Source organism: Hyperolius riggenbachi, chromosome 3, assembly GCF_040937935.1.
Source record: "Hyperolius riggenbachi isolate aHypRig1 chromosome 3, aHypRig1.pri, whole genome shotgun sequence".
Taxonomy (NCBI): Eukaryota; Metazoa; Chordata; class Amphibia; order Anura; family Hyperoliidae; genus Hyperolius; species Hyperolius riggenbachi.
The window spans coordinates 376881182-376903992 of record NC_090648.1 but is presented as its reverse complement, the minus strand read 5'-3'; the positions used below and the strand labels follow the sequence as shown (position 1 = coordinate 376903992).

General features: G+C 42.0%; 1 protein-coding gene across 13 annotated transcripts in view; it reads left to right on the top strand.

Moving 5' to 3' along the window:
• The window catches only part of ERC1 (ELKS/RAB6-interacting/CAST family member 1), a 393540-nt gene that overhangs the window by 277343 nt on the left and 93386 nt on the right, over window positions 1–22811 (top strand). For all 13 annotated transcript variants that reach the window (XM_068277245.1, XM_068277243.1, XM_068277242.1 and 10 more), the window contains one exon: window positions 13190–13350. In XM_068277245.1, the coding sequence (XP_068133346.1) occupies window positions 13190–13350 (161 nt within the window). The remainder of the gene's footprint in view (window positions 1–13189; window positions 13351–22811) is intronic.

The window sequence follows — 22811 nt, the reverse complement described above, 5'->3', positions numbered from 1 at the left end:
TTTCTCTTCTCTCTAGATTTGCTTTTGGTTACATACACCTTTATCAGATGGATTTAGACTTAGCTGGCTTTACTTACCCACCCTGGAAGGCCCAAACAGCTGGGGCAGGAGCACAATGCTCAAAGCTGGAGACATCCTCAAAGACTCTCAAACGGAGCTGATCCAAATGTGTTTTAGTAACAGGCACACTGTCCTCATGGCCATTATTTTAAGGCCTACAAAAAGGCTTCCATGCATGAGCAGTTTCACAACAAATAAGTTGTGATTAATTGCAAGATCGGGCTATTGTCAACTCAAATATGGCTAGCTTTAGCTCTACACCATTTTAATTGAGCACCATAGGTAAGAACAGAGAGATGTTTGTCAGTTCAGCCAGCAGAGAACTGATGCCGTTATTCGAAGACAGCCATAGAAGTCTACCCAGTAACAAGTGATGGTCTGCACATTTATTTGATTGGCCTGTACTGCAGCGCTTCATGACAACAGTCTATTTTGCACGATCAGGAATTAGAGACCTCATTCCATGTAGAGAGAGACAATAGCGGCATCAGTTGTGTGTGGTCTGGTATTAGTCATGGAGAGAATCTGAAGACCTAAAAGTTGTTTAGGTGATACCTTTAATGACTAACTGTACGAGATTCCTTTGCAAGCTTTCAAAACTTTTAAAGGGAACCAGAGAGGAACGTAATAAAAAAAAAAGAAGCTTTTATACATACCTGGGGCTTCTTTCAGCCCCATAAGCCTGGATCGCTCCCACGCCGCCATCCTCCGCTTCCTAGATTGGCGGTACCGGGTCCCGTCACTTCCGGCGGATGCGGCCAATTGTCCGTATCACAGGGGCTCCCTCTATACTCGTACGCATGAGGCTGCGCAGTAGGCAGCCTCATGCGTACGTACATGGAGGGAGCTCCGTGTGATGCGGACTATTGGCGGACTGGCGGCCATGACGGGACCCGGTACCGGCGCATCCAGGCAGCAGAGGACGGCGGCGTGAAAGCGATCCGTGCATATGGGGCTGGAGGAAGCCCCAGGTATGTATAAAATCTTTTTTCTGGGGCCTCTGGTTCCCTTTAAGTTTCTTCTTCAGGCATGTTTCAGAGCTGGCTCAGAACCATAAAAAGTACTGTCCCATACACAGGCTTTATATATGATTTTGTAGAGTGAATAGATCTAAGCTTTGATGAGATCATTTACATTTCAAAAAAAGAGGAAGACTACATGAGATCAGATACTCTACAAAATCCTATATAAAGCCTGTGTATGTGACAGTACTTTGTATGGTTCTGATCCAGCTCTGAAACATGCCTGAAGAAATCTTGCAAAGGAATCTTGTACAGTTAGTCATTAAAGGTATCACATGTCCTCGCTCCTAAACTAGTTAGCGCCTTCAATAGCATCCTTAAAGGTACAAAGCTCCATTCTGAATCCATCACGGCCTCCATTAGCATGATCCCAAAACCTAACACAAACAGCCTACTTTGGTCCAATTATAGACCAATCTCGCTTTTAAATATAGATGTTAAGCTCTTGGCCAAAATCCTAGCCACTCGCCTCAACACTGAAATCTCATCCCTCATACACAACGACCAGGTAGGTTTTATGCCGCATCGGCAAGCAGGCGACAGTGTCAGACGCCTCATCCACATCATCCACCACGCCCGCACTGCCCAAATACCCTCCATGCTCCTTTCCCTAGATATAACAAAAGCCTTCGACTCTGTTTCATGGAAATACCTAATTGCAATATTGCGCAAATGGGGCTTTGGCGATCATTTTATCGCTTGGATACAGGCCCTATATTCTACCCCCCTTGCATTCGTGCGTTACAACGGATTCCGCTCTCCTTCCTTTAAAATCACTAGAGGTACCCGTCAAGGCTGCCCCCTATCCCCTCTCCTTTTCGCTCTCGCAATAGAGCCCCTAGCCATCCAAATTCGAAACTCACCGGACATTTATGGGATACCACTGGGAAAAAAGGTATTTAAGGTTAACCTTTTCGCTGACGATCTAGTCCTCTGCATCTCCCGCCCCACTAACTCTCTCCTAACCTTAAACAAACTCCTAGCAACTTTTGGTACTGTCTCGGGCCTACAAGTTAACCCTGATAAATCAAAGGCGCTGAATATTTCACTGCCGCACAGGCTCATGCAAGCTCTCCAAGATGCCTTTGAGTTCCAATGGGAACAGCAAAAACTCCCACATCTGGGCATATTTCTTACAAATACATACAATTCCCTATTCCGTCACAATTACCCAATGTTGGCCAAAGAATTACTTCAACTGCTTGAATGCTGGAAACGATACTCTATCTCCTGGCTAGGCCGAATCACGGCAATAAAAATGTCGTTCCTTCCAAAACTCCTCTATGCCTTCCGTATGCTACCCATCCCACTGCCAGCCTCTTTCCTAAATAACATCCAGAGTAAGGTCAATCATTTTATATGGGGCTCTAAAAAACCGAGATTTCGCAGTCTATACTTATATCGATTAAGATCTGACGGAGGTCTTGGAGTACCCAACCTGAAGCACTATTATAAGGCCGCACAAATCTCTCCATTAATCCTATGGCAGCTGAACTCCCATAGACCTTCATGGGTCGATATTGAAGAGTCTTTAGTAGACCCAATTAAACCTTCTAATCTCCTCTGGATCACCCCAGCCGATAGAACAACAATCACTAACCCTATAATTAAACATTCCCTATCTGTTTGGGATAGCTGCAAATACTCCGGAAACTTACTATCCCCTCACAGGCCCCTAGCATCCTTTCTAGGGAACCCCTCTTTCGCTGCAGCCTTAATCTCACCAGCTAGCTTTCACTGGTGGGCAAATTCCCACCTCACTACGGTTTGTGCCTTATCTTCAGACACAGGCATGAAAACTTTAGCTTTCCTACATGAACATAAGCAGCTCCCCCCCCTGAAAGATTCCGATACTTGCAGATTTCACACTTTGTTAAATCCCACCTTTCCTTCACGGATTCTCCTTTAACTAGAACTCCGTTTGAGCACATCTGCGCTACAGACCCACTTTCACCTGGCACTGTCTCAACCATATATAAGGCACTATCTCATGCACAATCCAAGCACAAGCCTAAATATATAGTTGACTGGGAGAAAGACTTAAATATCTCGATCGATCCTGAAGATCTGTCAGACATTTGGACCAATATCCCCAAAATTTCTATCAATGCCGACCTAGTCGAGGTTAACTATAAGCTACTTTTCAGATGGTACTTGGTTCCTTCCCGTTTGGCCAAGTTTAAAAGCGATACATCCCCAAATTGCTTCAGAGGCTGTAACGCTCCTGGAACTCATGTCCATATTTGGTGGAAATGTGCTAAAGTCCGCCGACTCTGGCTAAGAGTGTGTACTTGGGCTTCCTCTCTAGTCAACCAACCAATACCTAGGAACCCAACCCATACCTTATTGGGCCTTCCTTACCCAAATCTTACTAAATCGCAAAATACGTTGGTAAATCATATCTTTACAGCAACTAAACTGACGATTGCCGCAGCATGGAACTCTAGTCTCCTCTCCTTCGACTTGGTGAGGAGCAGATTAAGCCGCATCCTCTTCTTCGAGAAATTGCGAGCCAGACTAGAAGATAACATGACTAAATTCAACAAAGTCTGGTCTTCCTTCATGGAATACCTATTAGGGGCTGACTACTGCGCTAGGACTGGCACGGTTTGACACCCCGGAGCCACCCTGGCCCTCACTGCCCTGACTAATTTGCAACAGCTGACTCTCTCCTCGTCCCATACCCAGCCCCACTTCTCTTCCTATCCCCACGTCTTTCTCTCCTCTCTCCCCCCCTTCCTTCTTTACTACTTTCCTTACTTATTGTTAGACGGGCCTTCCAGATATCTACTCCTGCCTCCACTGGGAGACAGGTAACATTAGCTAATCACAATATCGGAACAAAATAGGCTCTTGCTCAGCCAAAATTTTGGTTCTATGAATGGGCAAGAGCCATTTTGTCATAATTATAACCACCAAGACTAATCTTTACATAATACAACGAAGGCAATGCCCCAAACTACCACAACCCTCTAATTGCTTTATGTATGCCGGTCAACAATACCTCAGAAACTTGACTATGTTTATCCCTACTATTCCTGTTACGATTGTTATTGATGTTAAATCCTGTACACGACTGTAACCTTTCCTACAGCCTATCCATATGCCTATGCCTATATAGTCTGTGCAGATTTATGTTAACGTTTTATCTTATAAAACCCAATAAAAACGATTGAAATAAAAAAAAGGTATCACATGATGTGGTCCTGCACATCGGTAAATTTATACTGGTTGCAGATTGTCACGTTTTTGAATGATCGCATGGGTTGCCCAGTAACCTGTGACATTAAACCCTGTTTATTAAACTTGTTTTCTAATACAATCACGGATAAATATTCTAAACAATTTGCGATTGAAGTTACATATTGCGCGGAATACACTTACTAAAAATTGGATAACTGCAACAATCCCTTTTTGTTCGAACTGGATACGAGCAGATAACGTGGTACTACCCTATAGAAAAGCAATTTACCAAAATAGAGAAGCTCTGCCAAGATTTAACAGAATTTGGACGACATGGGTAGATTCTGTATATACACAAGTAGGGCGGTTTTAACTACTTTTGATAGGAAAAGAATGAGATGGGTGAGGTCTGAGTCTTCCCCCTGAATTGGAGGATGGACAATTCTCGTAATTTTGATATTGGTATATGCACTATTTAGTTTGCTCTCTTTAAAGAGCTGTTATTGGTTTTGCAAATTGAGCCTTGTGAACTACGATTGGTCATTATTATTCAGTGCTTTATCATTTATTCTGTATGTGAGCCTATGGCTAGCACGCATGTCCTTTCGATATTCTATTGCACTGAGCTGTGAACATTTTTATAGTGTTAGGTAACCTAGCTTGTAGTTAAAGCTATAACTTTAATATTGCTTCTTTTTTTTACTGCCTGTATATTTTATTCTGTAATGTAATGCAAAGGTTGTAAACAACTTCTGTTGTTATGACTTCAGATTCTCTCCATGACTAATACCAGACCACACACAACTGATGCCGTTATTGTCTCCCTCTACATGGAATGGGGTCTCTAATTCCTGATCGTGCAAAATAGACTGCTGTCATGAAGCAATGCAGTACAGGCCAATCAAATAAATGTGCAGACCATCACTTGTTACTGGGTAGACTTCTATGGCTATGATAAATCACTTCTGGCTGGTTAAAACTTTCTGGAGTCCATCTACAACTTGTAGACAAACTGACAGTAACATTTTGGCTGCCTTGAACTCTTGTTAGCACTAGAGGCCAGGGAAAGGACTATAAACTAGTAAGTACAGACTTCCAAACTTGTAATAGATGTAAATTACATATTTGCTTGACTGCTGTGAACATCTGCAAATCTGGTTTTCATGTTGTTAGAAGTCCACCCATCCTTTAAAGTAGAACTGTATTTGTTTGTTTTTTTGCTTTAAAAAGGTATGGTTAGTTTATATTTTCTCTCAGACACTATTACTGTTGATGGTGTTTGTGAAGGAGTGCGTTCTCCTTAGTATGTGTTTTTAGCACAATCTCTGAGAACCGGAAGCAGGGTACAATTTTTCGTAATTGAAGCAAAGGTACCAATAAAAATACCTTAAATTATCATCTGAAAAGTTTAGAATGGTATGGTTGTAGTTCATACTGCACTCCATCTCACAATTAAAAAGATTTCCCTTACTTCCTTTCCCATTGACAGCATGTTTGAGAAAAGGAAGTGTGTGCGTGCGTGTGTGCGTGCGTGCGTGTGTGCGCGCGCGCGTGTGTGTGTGTTATCCTGACAGGCTTATACGGTTTTCAACTGTATCCAGAACTAGACTAAAAAAAATTTTTTTTTGCATTATCCTACCCTTTAAAAAGGATCTTTAAACACTTTGAACTTCATCCTAATCATTTGCTGATGGGGATGATCAGTGAGATGCAAATATTTCTGATTTCATGCAGGATTATGTCAATTTGTATGTAGCTTGAAAAAGGACCAATCAACCTTGCATACAAATTTACATAATCCTGCATGAACTCGGAATTATTTGCATCTCATTGATCTCCCCTAGTTGCCAATACTCCCTTTCTTATCAGAAATCTTTACCTTTTCTCAAATAGATCATCAGGGACAAATGTATGGCTGAAAATGTGGTGAAACTCCTCCCACAGTGTGATTTCAGGGCCAACATCTGTGAAACTGGTTACATTGGCCTCAATTCACTAAGCTTATCTCCTGTCTTTAATAACGTTTCTATAGTTATCACCATGGTGATAAGGCATGTAGTATTCAAGAAACATTTTACCTCAGGCAAACCTAAAGTTAACTCTTCTGTCTTTAAGTTAAGGTGAGATTTCTAAAGTTAATGCTTCAATCCTTAAAATAATAAAAATGACTACAGAGGCGGTAACTTGACTACAGAGGAGGAAACTTAAGGAATGGAGAGATAAGATAACTCTCTCTCTCACTGTGTGGAGGTAAGTTTTCTCTTGCCTTATTATCTCCAGCATGATCTTAGTGAATTGAGGCCAAAGGCCTCAATCCGCTAAGCTTATCTCCTGTCTTTAATAATGTTTCTAGAGTTATCACCACGGTGATAAGGCATGTAGTATTCAGGAAACTTTTTGCCTCAGGCAAACCTAAAGTTAACTCTTCTGTCTTTAAGTTAAAGCGGATCCGAGATGAAAAACGAACTATAACAAGTAACCTGTCTATATATCTTATCTAAAGTTTAGATAGTTTACACAGCAAATCTAGCTGCAAACCGCTTTAATAGAAAATGATTATTTCTTCCTGTGATACAATGACAGCAGCCATGTTGTTTGTAAACATTACACAGAGGCAGGCTTATCTGTATCTTGAGCACTCAGCCTGTGAAAACAACCTAATCCCCCCTTCTCTGCCTCTGAAATCAATTGCTAGTAACACCTCCTCCTCCTCCTGCTCAGACTGAGCTCTCATGAGCCCTTGCTACTGCCAAGGCTCTCTGAAAACCTTTGGGCGTGGTTTGTTTAGTTTATAGGGAATTAGAGTATTAAAACAAAAACAAAAAAGTATTTGGCTTGAGGAATGCCCTATAAACAATAGGAAAGGAACACTATTATGCAATGAGTAAAAGTTTACCTCGGATCCACTTTAACATTTTAATCCTTAAAATAACTACAGAATTCTACAGGTTGTTAATTAACTGCATGTGAAAATACCTACAGAGGAGGTAACTTCACTACAGAGGAGGTAGCTTTAAGAATGAAGAGATAAGATAACTCTCTCACTGTGTGGTGGCAAGTTATCTCTTGCCTTATTATCTCCAGCATGATCTTAGTGAATTGAGGCCATTGTGGGAAATGAGCACGGTTTCCAACTGCCAAGCAAGCTACATCTCTCTCTCTCTGTGCATAGATCTTTCAGTAAACGAACATTCTGGAGAGATCACCTGGTAGGACAAAAGCTATTGCCACCTGTGATAAATTTCAGAATCTCAATCTGAGTGAGGAAAGATTTTACAACAATGTGTAAATCGTTTATAAAGGAATATTGTTATAAATATAAATAAATTATATTTATGTATATGTATATATGTGTGTATATGTATATATGTGTGTGTGTGTATATATATATATATATATATATATATATATATATATATATATATATATATAGATATATATATATATAAAATATAATATATATATATATATATATATATATATATATATATATATATATATATATATATATATAAAATATAATATATATATATATATATATATATATATATATATATATATATATATATATATATAAAATATAATATATATTTTTGCAAAATTATTAAAGTTTTCCACATTTTGTCATATTACTGCCACAACCATGAACCAATTTTATTGGAATGCCGCGTGAGAGACCAATACAAAGTGGTGTACACGTGAGAAGTGGAACGAAAATCATACATGATTCCATACATTTTAAAAAAAATTACTGCAAAGTGGGGTGTGCGTAATTATTCAGTCCCCCTGAGTCAATACTTTGTAGAACCACCTTTTGCTGCAATTACAGCTGCCAGTTTTTTAGGGTATGTCTCTACCAGCTTTGCACATCTAGGGACTGAAATCCTTGCCCATTCTTCTTTGCAAAACAGCTCCAGCTCAGTCAGATTATATGGGCAACGTTTGTGAACAGCAGCTTTCAGATCTTGCCACAGATTCTCGATTGGATTTAGATCTGGACTTTGACTGGGCCATTCTAACACATGGATATGTTTTGTTTTAAACCATTCCATTGTTGCCCTGGCTTTATGTTTAGGGTTGTTGTCATGCTGGAAGGTGAACCTCTGCCCCACTCTCAAGTCTTTTGCAGACTCCAAGAGGTTTTCTTCCAAGATTGCACTGTATTTGGCTCCATCTATCTTCCTATCAACTCTGACCAGCTTCCCTGCCCCTACTGAAGAGACGCACCCCCAGAGCATGATGCTGGCACCACCATATTTGACAGTGGGGATGGTGTTCAGAGTGATGTGCAGTGTTAGTTTTCCGCCACACTTAGTTTTTTGCATTTTGGCCAAAAAGTTCCATTTTGATCTCATCTGACCAGAGCACCTTCTTCTACATGTTTGCTGTGTCCCCCACATGGCTTGTGGCAAACTGCAAATGGGACTTCTTATGCTTTTCTGTTACCAATGGTAACAATGGCTTTATTCTTGCCACTCTTCCATAAAGGCCAACTTTGTGCAGTGCACAACTAATAGTTGTCCTATGGACAGATTGCCTCCACCTGAGCTGTAGATCTCTGCAGCTCATCCAGAGTCACCATGGGCCTCTTGACTGCATTTCTGATCAGCGCTCTCCTTGTTCGGCCTGTGAGTTTAGGTGGACGGCCTTGTCTTAGCAAGTTTACAGTTATGCCATACACCTTCCATTTCTGAATGATCGCTTGAACAGTGCTCCATGGGATGTTCAATGCTTTGGAAATCTTTTTGTAGCCTAAGCCTGCTTTAAATTTCTCAATAACTTTATCCCTGACCTGTCTGGTGTGGTCTTTGGACTTCATGGTGTTGTTGCTCCCAATATACTCTTAGACAACCTCTGAGGCCGTCACAGAGCAGCTGTATTTGTACTGACATTAGATTACATGCAGGCGCACTCTATTTAGTCATTAGCACTCATCAGGCAATGTCTATGGGCAACTGACTGCACTCAGACCAAAGGAGGCTGAATAATTACGCACGCCCCACTTTGCAGTTATTTATTTGTAAACAAAATGTTTGGAATCATGTATGATTTTCGTTCCACTTCTCACGTGTACACCACTTATCATGTGAAATTCCAATAAAATTGATTTATATTTGTGGCAGTAATGACAAAATGTGGAAAACTTCAAGGGGGCCGAATAGTTTTGCAAACCACTGTATATATATTTATTACTTTATTTTCACTACAGTTCCTACAAGTTTTATACCAGTGATTCATGGGCTGTCATTAGAAAGGGAACATTTTAAACTCCCCCTCCAGTCACAGATGTAAAATAATTTCACTGCTTTCTAATCAGAGTACCCAGACATTGCCATTTTGTGTGAAGGGAAGCTTTTGCATCTAAAAATCCAGTCTGATCACTTGATAAGAAGCTGCTGGGTTGAGTGCATCATATTGCTATTGAGACTGCGAGGATGTAAGGTACAGACTGAACTCTCTGAAAAGATTGCAACCTGTAGCAGTGGCAGGAAGTGTGCTTTGTCTGAGCGCCTGACCATGCTTTTCAAAAATGATTTATAAGGGCCTGAGCCCACTAATGCAGTTGTACGCAGTTGTGTCCGCTTTTCAGCATCTGTAACATTGATGTGTTGCTAAAAAGCGGACCCAACTGCGCACAACTGCGTTAGTGGGTTCAGGCCCTTAGCCATTAGTTAATCGAGGAGCTTTTACAGATCTACTGCATTAAGCTCTGCAACTGAGATCTGCCCAGGCCTAGGAAAACATTTGTGCCTGAAGTGGGACTTTAATGGCAGTTGTCCAAGTTGTCCCACCCAGTGTGCTTCCCTCTTACCCTGCACAATTTCAAATATCCTCATTTCGCCCCTTGTTAAGCCATCACCCTGGTGGCAGATGTTTCTCTGCAGACATTCCATCCCCTGCCAGCGTAATAACCACAGTCGTCTTTCCAGGAACATTAATAAAAGGCTGGTGTTTCCATGGCTTCTAGGTGTTGCTAGATTGCAGCTCTGTCGTTGTCTTGGCCTGCAAAGGTTTTAAGCACTCTCTGCCATGCCATCACCTTTTTGTTTTACAGAGGGACAACACCCATAACCTCATAATCACTGTTCAACAGGAATAGCTACTTACATGTTCAGAGTTGTATACCAGGTGAGGGCAGAAAGAGGTAACAGAGGTTGATTGGATAGAAAATTTAATGTGAATTGCTTCTGTCTGTTTTATTTATTTATTTTTTTGGCGGAGGAGATTCCCTTGTTAGTAGGGGCATAGCAATAGCCATATCAGCTGCCATGGGGCCCTGGAGCAAAAGGGGCCCAGTAGCTACTTGATTTATTCACTATTACATTTCTTGTGTTCTCCCACCCCCTGACTATCAGTGCCCATAGACTATATGCAGTGTAGATTGCTCCAGAATGTAAACTGCAGATTAACTCATCCATAGGGTAGGGGCATGTGGCATAGCTAAAGAGTGCCTATATCTGAGGGCCCCAGGAAAGTTTTGCTATGGGCCCCATAAGCTCTAGCTATGCCACTGCTTGTTAGGAATTCTTGGTCCCTCTTTCTTCTTCATTGTCCCTCCTTTTAATAAAAACTGATGTACAGATCTATTTAAATATATGTATTTTTCTACTGAAAATATGTTTGACCCTAGATTTCATTCCCACACTTGAATTTGATATATTTCTTATTTTCAAATGTTAATATGAAGAAAAACTAACGATTATAGAAAGTTATCATAAAATTCCCTTATGAATTAAATATACAATTTTTTGATAAAGCTTATAAACCTTGCTCTATCGCAACATTTTCATTAATCTATCTCTTAGTTATGATAAATCACACACACCTTAAACACAAGTTGGGATGAACACGTAGTATTTTGACTGTTTACTAATATATAGCGCTGGAATCACTAGAAGCACTTTACAAAGTCATATTAATTTATTTATTTATTTTAAGTATTTTATATAGTGCCAACATATTACGCAGCGCTGTACAGAGTATATTGTCCTGTCACTAACTGTCCCTCAGAGGGGCTCACATTCTAACCCCTAGTATAGTCATATGCTTATGTATTTATCGTGTAGTGTATGTATCATAGTCTAGGGCCAATTTTTAGGGGAAAGCCAATTAACTTAGCTGTATGTTTTTGAGATGTGGGAGAAAACCCCCACAGACACGAGAAGAACATACAAACTCCTTGCAGATGTTGACCTGGCTGGGATTCGAACCGAGGACCCAGTGCTGCAAGGCCAGTTCACTTATCACTACGTCACTGTGCTGCCCCAACTGTCCTTTCTGATCCCTACCATAGTCATTTTCTAATGTCCCCATTGTTGTCTAAGGCCAGGTTTATGGGGAACCACTTGTCTGTATGTTTTTGGTATGTGGGGGAAAACCAGACTGCTCAGAAAAAACCCACGCAGGTATTTTATACGGAGGTAGTGCTTGGCCTAAGTTTGATCCCTGATCCCTAGCGCTGTAAGGTGAAAGTGCTATTCACTCCACCGCTGTTATCACAAGCCGAAATAAGTTTTGACAGGAGTTGGGCTAAAAATTTGTGGAAATTTCTGAGCTATTAGAGCGAATGTACACATATTGTTGTTGTGTTTTGTTTTTTTTTAAAGCGAGGGATTTAGGTCTTTTTTTTTTTTATTAGAATTTGTGTACCCTTGCGAGTTTATTTTAAGAGAGCGCTGTTTATTTTATTAGCTTGGTTCTTGGGCTGTTTGTGGAAAGCAGAATTTTGGCTGTCTGTAAACTGCTGGCCGCGCCCTATCACGTCCAGCAAGGTCTCAGTACGGGGCTGCGCTCCACCTGCCTCTGACGTCCTCTGCAATTAAGCGGTGAGGTCAGAAAGAAACCCAGATGACCACAGCTTAGAGAGACAGTCTGCGCTCTGTGCCCTCTCTCTTTCTTACTGTCTTGTTAAACCTTCTCTCTGGCGTTCCTGGAGGCGGCCTGCGCTGAAATCATCCGGCGTCTTATTATCCCACCTCGCTCCAGGGATAAGTGAGGGGCGCTGGCGGGACGCCGTTTGGCAACATGGAAAAAGGACAAGTGCTTACAATGCACTCACTTTTATAGACTGAGCTCTTATTCAGTGCGTGACCTTGGCATGTAGAAACCAAAGTCCTGTGTAATTATAATTACCTCATAATCAGGGGGTTATTATAGCTCCTCTGAAACACCCTCTTGTTCTCGGTGTGTCTGTGAAGGGCTGCTCTCCCCTCACACACAGCTGAGGTGGTCAGACGCTCTGTTTAAACTTTATCACTGCTGTAGAGTTAAAGAAACATGGTCATCATATTGCACCTTCTTACTAAGTTGAGGCACAGATTTGACATGCATTTAAAAGAACACATGTCAAAATAATTTTGTATTAAAAAAAATTATAAATAAACGTTTAAGATATTGAAAAGTAGAAAATATAATGCAAGAATTCATAAATCCTCACCTCCTCAGCAATTTACAGCTGCATGCTCCCTCTCCCCTTCCAGTCATCCAAAGCTACATCTTCCTACTACAAATTGACAATCATGATGGCATATGAATGAGCAAGGAGGCGCGGTTTCAGCTGAAGGAGCAATCACTGTTTCCTGTACATGCTCATGTGACAAGCAGGAAGCTGTAGGTCACAGAGGAGGGCATGACCATATGTGAATTGGGGCAGCAATGACTGTTGGTCAGTGGCTAAAAGTGATGTATTTTCTTCTTTCCTTTTCTCCAGTGGTGATGATGAAGTGACTGTGAAGTAGATTTCCCACAGCCTTGTAGCACAGACAGGCATCAGTTTAGACCGCATAGCACTACTGAGATTTATGTAGAGAGAGAATCTGTAATCATTGCGGGTACAGTTGTTGTTACCTGGAGTTGGTAAATTCACACTTAATGAACCAAAGCTTTCTGTTTTGTCTTTAGTAACTATGACTTTTCTTTTGTAGGTGGAGGAGCTTATGATGGCCATGGAAAAAGTGAAGCAGGAACTGGAGTCCATGAAGGCCAAGTTGTCCTCTACGCAGCAGTCTCTAGCAGAGAAAGAAATACATCTAACTAGCCTGAGGGCAGAGCGCCGCAAACACCTGGAGGAAGTCCTGGAGATGAAGTAAGGACTAATACCCTTACCCAATCACTGTACACAAATGTATATACACATTTTTACCAATTATTGCCCTGTCAGGGTTAGTGTTGCAGTTGTCATGTAGACGAGTTTGAGGCCCCCATCCACTAAAATATTATCTTTGTTTTAATTGATTAGACATTGCCATGCAGTAACTTTACTGGTAGTAACGATGGGGGCAGGGAGCGTTGCCTTATTGGAGAAGTGCGTGTTACTGGGGTAACGCGTGGTACACTGCACATTACCGCGTGTCACCATAGAAACACACGTGCAACTCCAGTAATGCTCACTGCTCCCTTGCCATTTTAGTACCAGCACATAGTAATTTTACCATTGCTTTGTGCATCAGGCCCATAAAATTTATCAAAAATTTAACAAAAATTAGGATCTCAATCAGCTGAATTATCAACTAAAAAATTTATCAGGAAAAGCAGTCATTTTTATTTATTGAACGAGCAGGAAGAGGAAAGGTCACCTAGATTGGTTCTGCATGAACTGGAATGAAGGTAGTGAATGCAGTGGTGCAATCAATCCTTGTTCATATTTCTGCTGAAATCTGTTTGAGTTTAGTATTAAGGAGCTCTACTGCTTGACAGCAGTACAACTGAAGGACAGGATGGAAAGTACTTGTGTTTTCGATGCCTCACTCCTTCCTTACTCCGCAGTCACTGCACAGTGGCAGAGCAAAGATATGTGAATTACCCCATACCATAGCTTGTGATGTAAGTAGAAAATTTATTTTTAAAGTGAATCTGAAGGGAAAAGAAACATATGCTGTAATGAATTATATGTGTAATACAGCTAAGAAATAGAACATTAGTAGCAGTTATGAGTCTCATATTGCTTCCAGTATAGGAAGAGTTAAAGAGAACCCGAGGCGGGAATTTTAAATCAAGAGGACACAGAGGCATGTTCTGTGCATATTCACAGTATTTGTACACTCAGTGTGGGTCTAGGAAGATTTGAGAAAGGACTGGGCAAGTCCGAAACGCCTGTGCGTCATCCATCTACGACCCACATTGTTTTATCATGTTTTAATTTTGCTACTAAATAAAGATACATTTTGATGGTGCGGGTCTTGAGACGTTTCTGTGCATAATCACATGCCTCTGTGACTCTCTATTGTCGCCTCTAGTTTCCTCCCCCTCCGGGTCTGCTGGGCCCCCCTGAAAGCGCCAGGCTAGCGGCAATCTGCTCGTCACTAGCCTTCTATTTACCTGCAGCCTGTCATTCAGTCAGCGCTCCCCTGCCTCTGTCCCCTACGCTGCCACCCTCCGTGAGCTTCCTCCAATCGGAAGCTAAGCCGCAACCTGGGAGGTACTTCCTGGGTCGCGGCTCAGCTTCCGATTGGAGGAAGCTCACGGAGGCTGGCAGCGGTGGAAACCGGGGGGGGAGGGGGGGGACTAGAGGCAGCAATAGAGAGACACAGAGGCATGTGTGTATGCACAGAACATGCCTCTGTGTCCTATTAAGATTTAAAATACCTGCCTCCGGTTCTCTTTAAGAAACTTCACTTGTTATCTATGCAAAAGAGTTTATCTGAGCTCTCCCACTAATTTAGTTAGAGAGCAGTGCTATTTTCTGAAGCATTTATACATCAAAGAAACAAAGAAAAACTACTTCAGATAAGATTTTACTGCAGGGAAGTTCAAAGGGTCATTAGCTCTGCTCTGTTTTAGGCCTAGTGCACACCAAAAACCGCTAGCAGATCCGCAAAATGCTAGCAGATTTTGAAACGCTTTTTCTTATTTTTCTGTAGCGTTTTAGCTAGCATTTTGCGGTTTTGTGAAGCGTTTTTGGTGTAGTAGATTTCATGTATTGTTACAGTAAAGCTGTTACTGAACAGCTACTGTAACAAAAAAACGCCTGGAAAACCGCTCTGAAGTGCCGTTTTTCAGAGCGGTTTGCGTTTTTCCTATACTTAACATTGAGGCAGAAACGCATCCGCAATCCAAAATCTGCAGCAGCCCGGGAGTATGCGTTTCTGCAAAACGCCTCCCGCTCTGGTGTGCACCAGCCCATTGAAATACATTACCCTAGCGGATCCGCACCCGCAAGCGGATCGCAAACCGCAGCAGAACCGCCCTGGTGTGCACTAGGCCTTAGAGTGTAAGTTTGGAAACTGCAAATAAAAGAGAATCATGCAATATTATAAAAAAGCTATATAACTGAAAATAAAAATGACTCTTTCCTTTGCTACTAATGTCCTATTATCCGTACTACACATACAATTCATTATATCATACTTTTTGTGCTTCAGTGTCACTTTACATTTCTGAGTGGGCTATATTAATTGAAGGGAAGTTTTCCACCCCACGGTTACTCTACCAACGTTTCCCTGTCCTTTCCACTGATATTGTTGTCCCTGCCGTCAGGATGGTGGTCCATCTTCACTAGTCTGCTGCCACTAGTATCCCTGGAGCTTCCAGTGACTGATTTGTACGTTTCTGAATGGCTGAATGCAATCGTGTCCCTTCTGCTTCCTGTTTAAGCTAAAACATAATCACTTGATTGTCACCAGCAGTCACTTGATCAATCACATTCATCTCTCTTTAGGTAGAATAAATCAATAATCACTTCTCACTACAAATTGTATAAAAAGGGCATTTTAATAACATTATGTATAAAATAGCTCATACATTTTGCAGTCTTTATTTCCATGTTCTGAATTAATTTTCTTCAACACCTGTAGGGATGCTATTAGAACATATATCATGCAGCAGTCACCCCTTCATGCACTAAACCTGATAAGACTTCAAGCAGGCATTTGTCAGAGTACTTTCACCAGCTGACTGCGTGCAGGCGCTCTGCCCAGCATGTACATCAATTTACAGGATTCATAATAAACTCCCTCCCACTCTTCTCCAATATCCAGCGGCAGCTCTTTGGCCCAAGCTTTCAGTTATTAGTTACAAGCCTCGTCCAAGCGTCCACTTATGATAATGTTGCAGCCTTGTGTGACGGTTGGAGAGATGTTTGTGTTAATGAGGCGTGGAGACTTGCACAGGAATACAATCTGCAGTACTGACTGCACAGAGCTGAAACATGAAGCAGTGTGCTCTGTTCCACTGACAAAAAAGAGAAGACCTGGGAATATCACAGGTTATAAATCAGTGCTGAGTGTAGTGACCCATAGCAAATGGCTTGCACTGCTCTTAAAGGGTCTTTAGCTCATTGCGACATTCTTCTGCTCCTATAGCCATTCATGTAATAGAAGTAGGACATTGTCCTATTATTATTTAGTATTTATATAGTGCTGACATCTTCCGCAGCGCTGTAGAGACGATATACTGTCTTGTCACTTAACTGTCTCTCAGAGGGGCTCATAATATACGGTATTGCCTACCACAGTCATATGTCTATGTATGTATCGTGTAATGTATTGATCGTAGTCTAGGGCCAATTTAAGGGGAAGACAATTTACTTATCTGTATGTTTTTGGAATTTGGGAGGAAAGAGTGCCCAGAGGAAACCCACACAGACATGGGGAGAACATACAAACTCCATGCAGATAGTTTCCTGGCAGGGACCCAGCGCTGCAAGGCGAGAGCTAACCACCACTACACCATCGTGCTGCCCTTAAAGAGGAACTGTAATGACACGTAGTAGAATACAGTAAATTATTCCGGATACTCACTTTATATTAAAAATCCTGGTTTTGGCATCAGAAACACTTCCTATAACTATACATTGGCTTGTATATGTTTGCAGCCTCGCACTCCCATTAACACTTCTCCTAGGCTGATAATTATGCAAAATAATACAACGGGGCCTTGCTTTCATGAACAGTTTCCTTGAGGGTCATTTACCTTTTTTCATGTGTTGCTCCCCCAGAAACTCCTCTTTCATGCTCAGGTGCCCCCTTGGGTTTCTGCCGCCCAAGGCGCCTTTGAGGCCTTTTCAGTAATCCGGCCTTGTGTCTTACTGGTCTCTAGTGAACGCATAGGCTGCATTGTCAGTGATGTCCATGTTCTCTAGCTGCACGGAGATGTTGTATACTCAGTGATGTCACTGTCCTGGAGTAAGATAGTGATCAGAGGTGATGGAGCATAGTCTTGTGTCCGAGTGGTGTGAGGTAATTAGCTGTAGCGGTAACAGTCATGTCTTGTACTTTTTTCTGCTGAGTTCTGCCCTCTGGCCTCAGAAGGAAAGGTTTCTCTAACCTTATGACATTTTGGTCAGGGAACACTTTGCAGTGCTGATAGTATTACAGCTGTCTGTAGTTTCCACTAAGCCCCGGTTAAAAGGTTCTCAGCCATTACTGCAACATGGAAGCTTTAGAACATGACATAGTAAATCATAGTCATATGTTTTGCTGCCTTACTGTGTGAAGAGTTTCAATTTATTCAGAGTTGAATTATTATCCTCCTCCTTTTCTTTTGCCAAAACTTTAATTCCTGTTTCTGTGTATGCCAAATCTCACTCACTTGCTGTTTTTGTCATGGGGATTGCAAAATATTGCAAGATGGTGACTGTAGGTCTTTTCTCCAGGAACTCAGACGTGTTCTGTGTGAGAAATGGTTAGAACCTCTGAGTTGTATTTGTAGTCTGTGTCCCTGTTTAGGAATTTCCAGAATTGGGAGTACCCTATGCTTATTTAGCACTTTAAACCTACTATAACCATACTACATCAGAACGGGCTCACAGTGTCGAGACAGGTACAAACAACGCAGGGAGGTTTGGGTACCCCAATGCACTGGCCCACCATGCGCTTACGCCCAAGCTCAAATTACTATAAAAACAGCATGATTTGGCTGCCAGCAATAGCTGAAAGCTGAATTATGTCTTTCCCCTGAGTCCATGGTGGCCTGGAGGGGGAATAGTAATTAATGCTGCTTGGACTTGTGCAGGAGCAGGGTGAGCAGTTTTTCAGCTCTGCCCTGCACCCACTTTTCCAGGTGCCATTTTTTCATTTATGTCCCTGTTTTCTTTTCTCATGCATAAGCTTAATATTGATACAACCCAAGTAAAAAGTTTGATGACTCCCCCTCTTAGTTTTACCTTGCACAGAGATTTTCCTTTTAGCTGGACAACAATTTGAGCACCACCAAACTACAGTGAATCAATTAATGGAGCAGTTAACTCTTAACATCCAGAGATATCCCGCATCATCTCTGAGCTGGCCACTCCAATGCTGGAAGGGACCCACTGAACCTCTTTGACAAGGGCTACTTGAAGCGGCCACGCTCCCGTCCATGCATAAGCATGGCAACACTGCACAGGTGCAAGACGCCCTGCGAAGTAGCACAGAGCTGTTTGTGCATTGCTTTTCCCACCATGCATGAGCAGCTCCATGCTACTGCGCAGGTGCGGGCAGTCAGCTCGCCTGCACTAGTTCACGAACGGGAGCATGACTGCAAACTTACAAAGGGTTCCGGGCAGTGGTGGTGGTCTGGAGGTAGATATGGAAAGCTTCTGGAGGATCCAGAGCCTTCCCTTTACCAAAGTTTAAAGGAATACTATCGATACCCAAGTGTTCTAAAATGACAGTGTGCAAATAATGTCTAAGTAGCTGTGTAAACATTTTCCTACTTTTCATGTTAAATATCAGAGGCAAAAGCTGTAATTTATTGAGGGTAGGATTTAGTTATATTAGGACAAATCAATTGCAGAAGGGGTGACTGCTTCAATGCACAGCCAGAGTTGCATATCAGACTACAGAAAGCAAATATCAAACATATCAAACTCTGAAAGCAAAAACAGTATGAAAAAGCTGTGACAATTAGTTACATTTCCTCTGCTCTCTTCAGACACGTCAGTCAGAAACACAGGACACAGGAACTGCAGCTGTTGGGAGCTCTCTCTCTCTCTCTGGCACACACAGAGCTACACATAGAGTTAACTGATCAAGTGTGAGGGGAATTTCCCCTCTCCTCATGGCTCAGTCAGCCGTCAGTTTTGGCGTCAGTAAAGTTTGAATGTATTTTGATAACAGTAAACAAAGAAGTTGCTACTAAAATGTATACACCAGTACTTAGCAGCACTTCCCAAACCATTCCTGTGTCAATTGAAAAAAATATGTGAATCAATAGTATTCCTTTAAGTATTCAACCTTTTGCCCCCTTAAAGTCATAGGTTTGCTTTAAGCCAGGTACACATCCAATTTTTATTGCCCAATCTTTGGCCAGTTTTACCTTTTCTATGTAGTATGAGAGCCTACCTACGCAATCTGTTGATAGTATTCAGTCTGTTGTTCCTCATACCACATAGAGGTGGTAATATTGGCCAATCATCGGCAAGTCAAAATTTAATGTGTACCAGGCTTTAGAGTCTCTAAATGATTCCCAGTAATCCAATAGCAGGTCTGGGTAAGTCGGGAGTTATTTTAGACTACTTTGCAGCATCTTTTCTAGTTTATGGGCGTTTGATAACTCTGTGCGCACTGAAATTGCACTAGTTTCTTCTCTACATTTTGCTTGTTTAGGGCCCTACCCAAATTGCCTTCCCGCCATTCCAGTCATAGCAATATTGCCAGAATGGGCATATTATGGCCGTTTTTCCCTCGCTGGGATTTACGTTTGCCACTGAACGACATACCCAGAATGCCACAGGCCAGCCTCGCCAGCTTAGCATTCCTAGAACACAAAGGTTGATTCTCTTTTGTGCGACCATCAAGTAGGCATTGCTGCCCGTCAGTTTAAAATGTAATCGCTTACGTGGCAAATGAGGCGTGAAGCAGTTTGGCAGCACCGCGCCGAGGGTGCCAGAGCCCAGGGACCCCGCTCCCCCTTCCTTCCCTAGTCCATTCTGAAGAGGAAACTGACACCAGGTCAGGATTAATCAACAGAAGAATAATGGAAAACACAATCCTTAATCCCTCTCTTAGGTACAATGAGCCAATTGTGCGCCGTGATAGAGACACTCGGACAAGGGGGGCCGCGCAGGTTAGAAGTATTGAGAGACTGGACCTGCCGGCTGCTTTACCTCTCTTTTAAAGTTGACATTAACCCTTTCCCCCCTCAAAGGCAAGCGCAACACCACTAACTGTGCTGCTCTGTTGTGCCAACAGAGACTTGGCACCATCACCGCCACCCACATTCCTGCAGGTGCGTCTATTCTGCATTGCTGCGATATCCAATTTCCCCTATATGTATATATTGTGCACCTGTACTGGAAGCTACTGTGCAGACTCCTACTGGGAAAATAACCTCTTACTGGAATAGACTAAATGCTGAGGGGAAAATTCCCCTCCAGGTCTGCAGTGTACCTTACAAAGGTTGTAGCTTTCATTTTAATTTAAATGTATAGAAAGGTTTGTTTTTTAAAGTTTTTGGCCTCTGCTTCCCAACCCCACGTCATAAGACTAAAAGAGCATATTTAAGTTTTTTCCTTTTTTTAAAAAAGACTTAAATTCCAGTTTTGTATGTCAGAATCACAGTTGCATAATCTCGGGAGAGTGGAGGAAATGTCTGTGCGGGAGTGTACTCTCTCCGCTCTCTTTCCGCTTCTGAATTCACAGCACTGTTTTACGGCTGGTTCAGACGGATGGCTGCCTGCAATTTTCCCTGGCGTTTAACGCTAGGGATCCACAGCCTCATCATTGAGATAAATAAATGAATCTCACTGTGTTAAACATTGTGTAGTCAAGCGCTGGGGTCGATTCAGTTTTCCCAGAAGCTACATGCAGCTTCTGGAATCTGCTGCATTTGTGGTTACATTGTACTCCCTTGGGGCTTTAAATGTGATGCAATGACAAACTACATCAAACACTTTTCTGAGCAGCAGCATAAAAGCGTTTGCACGCGAGGAAACGAGTCCCAGGGAGTCACCCATCTAGCCTAGCCCTAAACTGAAAGTATTTGTGAAATTCAGAAAGACTGCCAGTGTAAATCGATGTGAAAACGTTCTGGTATTGGTATACAGTAAGCCAGGACACTAGGGCAGAAATAAGTATTTTTACTTTACATACAACCTCTAAGTTATTGTATCGCCTACTTTATAGCTCAGCCTGGTTTTCCAGCATTTCTTTGTTACCATAACGGCATCTTTGTAGGGATGAATAAATGATTTCTTCTTATGAATTCTCCAGTGTGTGTGTCAGTCTACTGTAAATGTCCCCTGACATTGGTGACTTCCTCTTGAGAGGTCAATGAAGTTTGAGGCTACGTTTCCATTAGTGCGGTGCGCTTCCATTGCGGAAAATGCGTAAACCTATTTGCATGCAGATGCAAATTTGTATGCGTTTCTATGCAAATTTTCAATGTTCGCATGCAAATTCGTGTATGTTTTCACGTAAAATGAAGGTAAAAGCACACAGGCACTGACATGGTTAAATTTGCATACTTACAAAAATACGCGAAAATGCATGAGTTCTTGCGTATTTTTGTAAGTTTGGGAATTTACCCATATCAGTCTGTCTGTGTGCTTTTACGTTCATTTTATGCGAAAATGTACGCATATTCGTATGGAAAATTTGCATGGAAAAAATGCATGCGATTTTCCAATTAATTACAGGAAAATCGCACACTAGCCTTGCGGTGTGCGAATTCTGATTGCTCTGCTGTGCAGATTTTTTTCTTGGGCTAGTGGAAACCGGCTCACTTGACTATTATTGGCTATAAAAAGAAAACGCATGCAGATTCAATCTAGTGCAGTGATCTGCAAATTTGGCTCTGCAGCTGTTAAGGAACTACAAGTCTCGCAATGCATTGCGGGAGTCTGGCAGCCACAGTCATGATTCATAAAGGCAAATTCACTGTGAGACTTGCAGAGAGACAAGTTTGCAGATCACTGCTGTAGTGGAAACGGGGCCTGACAGGTTTTCTGGCTGCTATTTTTATTTCCACTGCATCTTTTAGCACGAACAACTCCTGCGAATCTTCCTCTCTCAAGTCTCCGTAGGAAATAGCATATTCAATGATTGATGATTAGCTGTTACCTGAAACAATCATGAATGATTGTCTCGGGCAATAGATATCTTGCATGTATGCATAGTTTAAGTCTACCAGTCTTCATTATATTTTCATTTTAGTGTTTTTTGCCTTCTACTGCATGTCAGTCCACCCATGCATCGGCTGTTTGCACAGATCGCAGCAGCAGGCATCTGCGCATCCCCACATTTGTGTGTGTTTTGATTTTCTAATGTGACATAGCCTGCGGTAGAGATTGGATGCAGTCCAGCAGTAGGCTCAGTTTGGGGTGGGATGGGGGGCAGGGTTGGTGCTACGCAGTTCTGCCTGTAGGAAACTCAATTTATTTAATAACTTTCAGGTGAGGCTTGCAAACCCCGGGGCGTCTATTGGGGCCAGTGTTTCCTCCCCAAAGCTGATTTGTATAGGTGTACAGAGGCGCCAAAAGAATAAAATGTGCTAAAATCGTTTAAAATGTTCAGGAGGCGGTGGTGGACCAGCCACTCCACAAAGCAGACACGATGCTGTCGATTGAGGTAGTAACAATTTATTCACATACGCCTAGAAACATCTGGCAACGTGTTTCACAGGGATAGT